General features: G+C 39.2%; 1 protein-coding gene across 2 annotated transcripts; it reads left to right on the forward strand.

Moving 5' to 3' along the window:
* The first annotated feature begins 2,782 nt into the window (after positions 1–2,782).
* Positions 2,783–10,205, forward strand: vrtn (vertebrae development associated). 2 transcript variants are annotated; one of them, XM_020933680.2, is made up of 3 exons: positions 2,783–4,054; positions 5,667–5,996; positions 7,481–10,205. In XM_020933680.2, the coding sequence occupies exons 2-3, from the start codon at positions 5,685–5,687 to the stop codon at positions 9,239–9,241; spliced, it is 2,073 nt and encodes a 690-aa protein (XP_020789339.2). In that variant the 5' UTR covers positions 2,783–4,054; positions 5,667–5,684; the 3' UTR covers positions 9,242–10,205. The 2 variants fall into 2 exon arrangements, with proteins under 2 accessions (XP_020789339.2, XP_055005095.1); XM_055149120.1 differs by lacking the exon at positions 2,783–4,054 and adding an exon at positions 4,791–5,106.
* The last annotated feature ends 375 nt before the right edge of the window (positions 10,206–10,580 follow it).

Here is a 10,580-nt window from a genome sequence, read left to right on the forward strand (position 1 = left end):
AGGATTAAGAGTTAAAAGTGGGTGGGGACGAATAAGTCAATAAGTGGACTAAGTAGCTGTTAAGGGCTTTTAGAGCCAGCGGACGGCCCCCAGAAGATTTTAAAATGTATTGCAAATAATGAAAAATTTTGGGACACTCAAACCAGTTAAACAAGTTTCGATTTAATCAGAAACAGGAAAAAACTGGGGGAGGACTTCCACACACCCCTGTCCAATGCTGGTATAGTGTTCTTGTGGTTACTCCTGTTCTTCGCTCCTACAGTGTTCATTATCATTTAGAGTCAAAGGTGGACTAAGTGGCTGTTTAGGGCTTCGAGGGCCACCAGAGGGCCCCCAAGAGCCCCTCAAAATATATTGCAAATAATGAAAAAGGTTGCAATATTTTTCAGTTCTGCGGGAGGACTTACACAATGTTTTGTTTTTGTTTGTTTTTTTCACCTTTAGTGTTTCTAACTATTTGATATTGTTAATAAAAGTGATTGGTGACTAGCTGATTGCTATGTTGTTAAAATGGAAATAATTTGTAGTTTAGTGGTGAGAAACTCCAAGGTGAATTTTGCTTAGGGCCCTCTGAATCCTGCGTCGATACTGCCTACATCTAAGTATTCTTGACAAAAACATCCACTTGCATCCTAGCACAAATTATTAATGTGTAAAATAATAAAAAATGCAACAGGACATCACTATACAGATGTGTAAATTAACTATAATAACTGCAGTACATGTGACACTTCTAGTATTTTGCTTAATTTACAGACAAATCTTTAAATGTATTATGATGATGATCTCATTTTGACTTAATTTCATGAGATAATCTATGTTGTAAATATAAATTATAGTTTTCCACCAACCAAGAAGCACTTTGTGAAGAAAAATATGATTAAGAAAAACACAGGAAATACAGAGAAGTAGAGTTCAATTTCAGTTTAAAAGTCCAAAATCCATACATGGGTATAATAAACACAATATATGCTGAATACGTAACAATTATTTGAACAAAATTCTGGTGTTTTATTCTATTTTTATTTCTCAAATAATACATTTTTGTGTGTATGGCTAGGTAACGGTTATGGAATTTCCTATTTCTTAAATTTTAAACCAAAAAAATGCCTTGTTTTTAGGTTTAAAAGTGATTAGTAAAATCTTAAAGGTGATCAGTGGAGAGGTGAACTCTCGGTAGGAACACATGTATTTTTGAGCAATAAAACATTTGTGATTGAATAAACAACATTGATGAGTTTAATGCCATATCGTGAAACCTTTTATGCAAAGCAATGATATCTCCACGGAAACAATTTCGTGGCATATAATAATGAACCTGCTTGTTTCTGTGGATATGTCACTGCGCTGCCTGAAATGTTCCACAGTATGACATTTAACAGCTCTTAAGTGCGTAGTATCAGTGTAAACAGAGTACACATCCCAAACACACCACACCCACTTTGAAAACACGTCCGTATGCGATAGACCGCCGTCTCTGGGCCTGGAGTACCACATTAGCATCTTAAATAGAGCCAGTGCAGCGCAGCTAAACTCATCTGCACACCTAAAGCTAGTGTGATGGTCGAGGAGAGGGGGAAGAGGAGGAGTGACTGGAAGAAAGACTCCTTGTATAGATCTGAGGACGGGGCATTCACAATCAAAGACAAAAGCAGTGGGAGTGCCATCTCTATCTCTTCTAACTGCTTGGAGAAGTCTGAAGTGTAAACAAACAGTGGAATTGTATTTAAAATGCAGTACAAAATAAAGGGATGTTTATGCTACTTAAAGATGTGACAAAGCATTCATTTACAACCAGCAGTGATTAAAGTTTAAAGATTTGAAAAGAAACAAAACCAAGAAAGAGCAAAAATGTAAAATTCTTCAACTTTATATTTTGTTCTGTGGAATCCTGCAGGTGCAAAAATGTTATCCACCTATTAAACATTTTATATATTATTATATCGACTCCTGTGAGCTTTACACTAAGTTATAATATTATTACTTCATCAAAAACAGACCTGGAGTTGGGTTTGTTTCATTTACACATGTTTGAATAACTCTTTATTATTACTCCACCTTTGATGTCTACTTTTACCTTTTGTTCAGCAGGAGTTATAAATTCTAAATTATCCTAATGAATCTAGTGAAGGTGTATGAACCTTAAGAACACAGTGGAGCACTTCCTGTATCACCACATGACATCACCAGGTGGAACAGGTGGAATATATTTCCTCAGAAAAACTGCAATTTTGTTTCATTCACAAATGTTTAACACAAAACCCGGCATACCCTGATGAATTCTTCTCTCATATAAAAATATAAAAAACACTCCGCCTTGTGATATTTTGTGTTAATACAGGAAACGCTCCACTGTGTTTTCAAAGTTCATACACCTTCATTAGAATCATATTATCATGGATAATTTCAGCCCTGGAATTGCTCATTTCTACTGAACTAAAGTATAAATGTAGCTGTTAACTTGAAAACTAGCACTTCATCATCACAAGTTGGAACAGATCACTTTGAGCTTTAGAGATGTAAACAGACTAATAATAATAATAAAGGATTACTCAAAACATGTGAATGAAACAAAACACAACTCCAAGTATGATTTTGATGATTATATTGATTAAGCTTGGCTTAAAGCTCACAAGAGTCCATTTTGTGTAATATAGGACCTTTAAGATGTCATTAAATACCTCATAGTGGCTTTGTATTTAGTTTGTTGACATTGACGATGGGGAAGTATCTGATTGACTGACTCGAGGCACCATTGCGTCTGGTTGGAGGAGCGGGGGGCCAAATGCCGAGGGCCCCTGGTGAGTGGTGAGTGTAAGGATGTGTGAGCATAGACCCGGTACAGTAGAAGACAATGGGGGCTGGGGCCATGATCAACAAAAGGCCTTGATCACCCAAATCCTGCAAAAGGAACGCAAGTACCAGAGGTGTAAAAAGTGATACAGCAAAGAGAGGAGAGAGAGAAGGGGACAGAATGAGGAAGAGAAGGAGGGAGGAAGGGAGAGAGAAGGGAGGAGAGCCACTCTATCTCTGTCTGCCTCAGCAATCCACAAATTCAAGTGGGAACAGTAACCAAAACTTATACTAAAGATAAGTATTGTTACACTGTCAAGTATATTACATAAATGTGCACTATGTAACTTTTTCCTTTGCTGGAATGTTCCACAGTATGACACCAAACAGCTCTACCTTGCATTTATTAAATTGCAGATGGTTTTATAGCTCAAAAGCATTTAAAAGAACAGGCCTCTCCACTGTAACTTGGTCTGATTTGGTCTCCATGAAGATAGAAAGGTTTAATTAATACTATGCTGGGAAACTTTCAACACAAAGCAATAACATTTCCACTAGACCCTCCAACAGAAAAGTTACACAATGCACCTCAAAGTAGGAGTAAAAGTATGGACTCTTCTCCCACCTCGCAGTCATAATCTAACGCGTCATTATCAAAATAGAGACGCAAACTTGTTTTAATAGTGGCCAGTTTGCGCATCTCTCCAGGCCCTTGACAGTAACCTTGAATTTAAATCGTGGAAGTGGAGCTTTCATTGACAAACACAAACATAAAGTTGTTACTAACACCACATTGAGCGGTACCTGCAGAGCTACACGGTCGTTCTTTTATCCCGTACGTGTCAGAACCAGTGGCTTTTGTTCCCACTTGATTTCACATTGAAATTGACCCTGGCCAGAGCGACCCGAGGTGGAGGAGGGGGGATGAGGGAGCAGATAGAGATAGAAAAAGAGGGGGGCAGGGATGGTGTTTCGATGCGTAAAACAAAAAACAGAATAGCGAATAGCAGATCGATGATTTCCTGAAGGAGGCGCGGCTTATTACCGGAGCACCGAGCGACCTGGCGCAGCGCGTCGCGGTAGAAAGCACTTGTGGAGCGACGAACACCATGGACTAAACTCCTCTTTGGACTTAAACAAAAAAACAACCTAAATAATAATAATAATAATAACGTGTGATTTGTTTTAAGCTCTGTCCTTTTTGGGGAATATAAAGTTGTTTTTTTTTCGCGGACGCACGCTGCTGTTTTTGGAGAATCCGGTGAGTAGCGTTAAAGTTAATGGACTGGAGTCATTTAAACACCTGGTTCATTGTTACGTTAGGTCCTCGCACTGTAAAAGCTAAAATGACTTAAATTAAGAACACGTCACTTTATTTGAGTAGATTCAACTAAAGCAACATCAGACCTAGTTTCTTTTTATTATTTTTTTAAGTGTAAATAGTCCTTTTTAGCTACGTTTTTTTCCATGTTTTAAATAGCCTACAAAAAGTTAGATTAGATTGGAAGCTAATTTTACTAAAATCATGATAAAACTTAAACTTAACTTAGCTAGGTTGTAGTTTTGGCAGTGCTGCTATTCCAATCTGTGCAAGCTAAATTCGTTTGCGTAATTTCCAAGGATCCTGCAGGAATTACATTGTAGGCTAAGTGTTTTTAACTTACCCAAACATGTCACGAAGTCCTTTTTAATATAACTTTGTCATGTTGTCTAATTTATAATTAACTGCATTAGATCATAATCATATATTTGCACCCACTAGCTTTAATTCTCTCCAAAGCTGTTTACATTTGTACATACGGGTACTTGCACACTGTTAAACTCCTGATATTTGACTCATTTTAAGTAGGTCAGTGATATAACTTTGACAAACCTTTTGCAAAGTGTATGAATTAGTTGATATGGTCTAATATAATTGCCTAATATCTAGTGAACTAAACTTAGGCCTGATTAAACTTAATGTGCTTTTTTTTTTAAAGTAAGCACAACCAGGTTTTCTGAGTTACTACGATTCATTGTTAAAGTGAATGTACATATGCATCCAAAATACCTAATATTATTATATTTAATTAAATACACTAAAGCGAACTCACTCTATATAATAAAATTCAATGCTGTGCTGCTATTTGTAAACTTACAGCCGTCCATAGTCCTTTCCACTGGAGGACTCGTAGTTAAAGTGAATACATGAAAACCCCGAATGAAAGTTACTGTCTATTATTCACTTTAGTCTGTCCTGGTTTGGCCTTGGCCCCTGGTTAGTCCTGATCTAGTCAATGTGGAGTTTCCAGTTTAAGTCCCAGTTCGAGTTTGGTGAGTACAAAAGTGAATATAGCCTTCCATTCCATTCCATTACTAGCCTAAATCTAGTTGAAAGTGCTCTTTAACAGCTTTTCTTCATTGCTTGTTCTTGTTTATCTTGTCTAGGCCCTGTATTACGCAAAATTGACTCTTTTGAGATTTTAAGTCATGTTCGAATGCTGTTACCTCCTTTAAAATGATACCTGGAATTGAGTTTTGTTTCATTCACACGTTTGAGTAATCCTTTATTATTTGTCTGACCAAATATGAAAATGCTCTGTTCCACCCTGTGATGTCATGAAGCAGTAGTTTTAAAGATAACAGCTTCCTTTTGTTTCTACGTTTCTGTTTAAGGGAAGAACTAAATATGCAGGATTTCTATTTTAAACGTGTGAATGAAACAAAACACAACTCCATGTCTGTTTGTGATGAGGAAACAACATTTTAACATAGATCAGAAAATAGCATAATATAGTCCCTTTTAAATTTTATGAAAAATGTAGCAGAATACATAAAAACTATGTAAACCGCCTTGTGTGATTATAAACTCCATACACCTCTATCTGTTCCAGTCTCATCTCATTGCCAGCATGCTTGAGCGGAGTGAGGTGGTTGTGTCTGTGCTGGGGGAGCTCCAGGAGGCCACGGAGCTCACGGGCCTGGCCGCTCTCACCAAAGTAGCCCAGAATGTGTCTCCGGTGCTGGGTTCATTCCCCCTGCCGCCCTCCCCCTGTCTGGATGTACCTGAGTGGGCCGGGGTAGATTCTCTGGCCCACAGGCTGTACCCGTCTGATGCGCCCAGAGGTCTGCTGCCCTTGAGCTGCAGAGGAGAGGGCAACATGCTGTTTGATGCAGTCAGTATGCTGCTAGTGGGGAGCACAGGACTTAGCCTGGAGCTACAGGTAAGGAGCTGGTGGTTATTTTCTCTTTTATTTTGCTTTATATTCAGTAATTTTAGTCTATAATAAAAATAATTGAACTTCGAAATTGTTAATTAGGTTATGGAAGGTCCTATATTACACACTATTGATTCTTAAGAGCTTTAAGCCATATCAGAATGTTGTGACCTCATCAAAAACTTACCTGGTTTTGTTTCATTTGCACATGTATGAGTAATCCTGCATTAGAAGGTTGTCTACAACTCCAGAGCTCCAAATGCTCTGTTCCACCTTGTGATATCATGTAGTGTTAACAGCTACCTTTTTTACATTTTGTTAAGTAAAGTTGTAATTATCCAAATAATTCAAGTGAAGGTGCATGGAATTTGAAAACACTGTGGAGCACTCCTTGTGAAGTGCTCCACATGACATTACAACGTGGAACCAGGTGTTTTCACGTTTTACAGAAGAATTAATGACTGAAGCATGCAATCACAGTCACAGCTTTTTTACATTGTAATTTACTGTTTAAAGGTGCACTACATAACATTTATGGTGGAGGGTCTGCCACAGTCTTATCTCCAAGGAGACGCCTAGAATGTTTGACAGTATGGCATTAAATGTGTCCAGCTTGCATGTATACAGTAACAGGTGTTACTTTGAAAACCACTGAGCTGGATCAGTTTAATGCCATACTGCTGAATATTCTAGGCAAAGCAGTGAGCTCTCCATGGAGACAAGCAGGTGGCTCATCCCCCACCTAAACAGTTACATAATGCACCTTTACACTGTAATGCAAATGTGCTGTGACTGCAATGTGGTCACATGTTTTCAGTGATCAACTGAGAACAGCCATTGGCAGTTTTGATGTTTACACATCAGAGAAAATGTAAATTCAGGCTACAGCTCATACAAACACTTATTCAGTGCTCATTTCAGAAGTGTAAAATCTTGAGACTACTTTAACTTCTGATTCATTCCAACATATGTTTTTAGAAACATACCTGTAGTTGTGTTTACGGTTGTTTTCACACATGTTTAACACACACACCCTGCATATTTATGCTGAGTTCTCTCAAACAGAAAACACTCTGTTCCACCTTGTGTTGTCATGTGGTAAGACAGGAAGTGCTACACCATTTTTAAACTCCATTAATCTTCACTGGAATCATAGCAATAATTTCAGCCCTAGAATTGCCAATCTCTATTGAACTAACGGTATAAGGAGCTGTTCACTTGAAAACTGCCATATCATGACATCACAAAGTGGAACATAACATTTTGAGCTTTGGAGATTAGACAGACTAATAATAAATCTTTACTCATATATGTGTGAATGAAACTAAACAGAACTCCAGGTATGTTTTTGATGATGTAACAACACTTTAACATGGCTAAAATCTGCCATAATGTAGGACTTAGGATTTAACAGTGTATTTTTTTTATAATTACACTAATTCACCTAACCTTACACACATAATCTTATATTCCTTGCTGTTGCTGTCCAGGTTCGCACGGTTGTGGAGATGGCCATGTGGAAGCGGTACTACCTCTGTGGGATGATCGACTCCAAAATGATGCTCCAGGCGGTGCGCTTCAGTCTGTGTGTAGAGGAGTCGGAGGACATGATAAACCTGCCCGCTAATGTCCTGGAGGCTATTTTTGATGCTGACGTGAAAGCTTCCTGTTTTCCCGGTTCCTACGCTAACATGTGGCACGTGTACGCGTTAGCTTCCGTGCTACAATATAACATCTTCTCCATCTACCCCATGTTCAACCTCAAAATCAGGCCTTACTTCCACCGCATGATCCGACCCAGAACATGGCCACAGGATTCGGAGATACAAACGTTGCATGTGATGTGGTCTGGCGAGCTGCAATCAGAGTCCATTTTTAGACCGGATCATTTTGTAGCGTTGGTGCAAACTAGCAGCATGGCGTGCGGAAGTCCCATCAGCGATCCTAGTGCATCTCCGGCCAAAAGTGACGAGCTACTCAACGAACCGCGAATGACCTACCCGAATATGAAAGATAAGTATAACATCACGAAAAGAACCTTCTACAGATGGAAGAGACAAACCCAGGAGCATTGCAAGAAGTCCACAGCTCGATATGAGGCGAAATATTTCCTCCAAGCATGTTACAACGAAGGCAAGCTCATCCCACTGCACCAATTCAAGCTGTTTTTTCCAGAGATTTCACGTTCTTCTTACTACAACTGGAAGCAAGAGCTGCTCAAATCCGGCGGCCATTTTTCCGTGTCTTCCTCCTCCGGTGAGATAAGTCCAGGAGAAAGCACGGAGCAAGAAGCGTGGTCCTCTCCTGATCCGAAAGATGATGATATTGAGCATCACGACAGCGTAGCGAGCATGTTCGGGCTCAGCATGGGCAAACCGGACACGGAAAGGGCGCAGAATGTGGCGAACATGCAAGAAGCTAAGCGCTGCCTGCAAAACTGCATCGCGATGAATGCGTCGTTCCCCTTTCGCATTTTCAAGAGGAACTTTCCAGGAATCTCAAGATCGACCTACTACAACTGGAGAAGAGAGGCCATGATGTGTAGCCGTGGTTACAAAGGCAGCGCTGGAAGCAGTGATGATGGTTCGGATGGCGATAAGAGCCAAAGCCCGAAACGCTTTTCCCCCATGATCTCAGTCTTCAACTCCAATCCCATCCGGCCTAGACGAAGAGTTTGCAGGAGGAAGAACAAGAGTTTACGAATGGCGTACATCGGCAAGAAGCAAATCCGGAACGCTGCCAAATGCTACATCCTGAAATCCAAGTGTTCCCCTGCGAAATTCAAACTGAAATTTCCCAACATGTCTCTTTGCTTCTACTGGCTCTGGAAAAATGCTGGCAAAGCTAGTAAGCTGCCAGCCGATATGCCCGTCCCAAGCACGGAAGAAATTGTGAATGTTGCTCCAAGCCTGGTTACAGCACCATCGGAGATGGTCCCAATCAACCAAAACATGGCACCATATTTCGAAAGCCCTCCTTACATCCAGAAGGCACCCATGGCTTCTTCCATGGCACTTCCAAAGCCCGCGATTCTCTCCCAGATGCCCGCCGAAGAGCAGACGTACGGCCTGGATGTGGTCGCTATGGCCAACTTCAAGGCCAAAGCGAAATTGTTTCTGCAGCAACGTTTTGAGGAGAAGTCTTTCCCATCTTTCAAGGAGTTTCGTTCATACTTCCCTTACACCCCGCGATCTACTTACTACATGTGGAAGAGAGCTTTGTACCATGGTGTTTCACTGATCCATGGATGAGAAAACGTGATTCACTCCATACTGATCAAAAGACTGTGTACATACATGCCCAGAGAACTATGAACTACCTACCTCAACCCAAGGAGAATTTTAATTACTGGATTTTAAAAAGTTAGAAATTTGGAAAAACTACATCTTGATCGCCAGTGTAGCCCGGCAGGTAACTGGCAGCTCAAAATAATTGCTTTTTAATTCCAAGCTCCTTCTTTGGTACACTGCAAAAAATATCAAAATTGGTTGAGATGACTTGAATGCTGAACTTCATTGGCGTTGATGTGCTATTTGTGGTGTTTTAAGGATTTTTTTTTTTTTTTAGTTGGCAATTCTTCCCAATGGTTGAATAATTAATAGAAATATAATTGGAAAAAAGTTAAGTTAAATTAAGTAAATACATTTAAACTGGTCAAAAGTACAGCAACAAATTTAAATTTTGTACTGAAGTCATTTTAATTTCATGTTTTTTTTAGTGTACACTTAAGTCAATGCTAAGTAATACTTGGTTTTCATTGTGCTATGATTGTAATTGCTGTTATGTATTTTGTTAATGGTTTTCCTAATCAAAATATGAGTTCACTGTTCACAATGGTGTTTTTGAATGTACACATTATTTTCCAGTTTCACGAAATGCACCGAAACAAGTTGCTTTTAATTAACTTCTTTACCTTCACATCACTTGCACTGATCATTTGTCACACTACAAATGTTCCATGGGTTTGCACTCTTCAGTTTAGTTCTTTTTACATGAATTTGTTACTTGAAACCTGTGTTAAACAAGAGCTTTATTTTTTGTATACACCTTTCTGAACTACCTGGCTGTCTATTTTGCGCAGATGTACCAAACGCTGTGGGGTTTAGCTGGGCGGACTGTAGTTTGGTATTTATTTTTTGTATTCTTTAACAGTATGTGGTCAGTAGTGATGTTTACTGAGGGCTTGATGTCAATAAACTATTGGCCGACATACAAATGAGTTTGTTTTGTCTTGCTTAAGGTGTGTACGTTGCATTATCTACTTGGTACTCTTTTAAAAACAAAATTCCCCTTAAAGGACTAGCATGGTAAGGTACTCCAACTGTAAATCTTTTATTCTATCTCTATAGGTTAAGAAGTTATTACTTCAATTCTTGATTAAATGGCCCATATTCCTTAATTTTCTTATCTATGTTATAATGTTTCTTCACTAAAAACAGACCTGGAGTTGTGTTTTGTTTCATTCACACATGTTTGACACACAAATCCTGCATATTTAGGCTGATTTCTTCTCTCAAATAGAAAACACTATTCCACCTTGTGATGTCATGTGACGTCGAGTGCTCCACTTGGTTTTTAAACCCCATACAC

Source organism: Boleophthalmus pectinirostris, unplaced genomic scaffold, assembly GCF_026225935.1.
Source record: "Boleophthalmus pectinirostris isolate CB_2022bp ecotype Guang Dong unplaced genomic scaffold, ASM2622593v1 HiC_scaffold_13, whole genome shotgun sequence".
Lineage (NCBI taxonomy): Eukaryota > Metazoa > Chordata > Actinopteri > Gobiiformes > Gobiidae > Boleophthalmus > Boleophthalmus pectinirostris.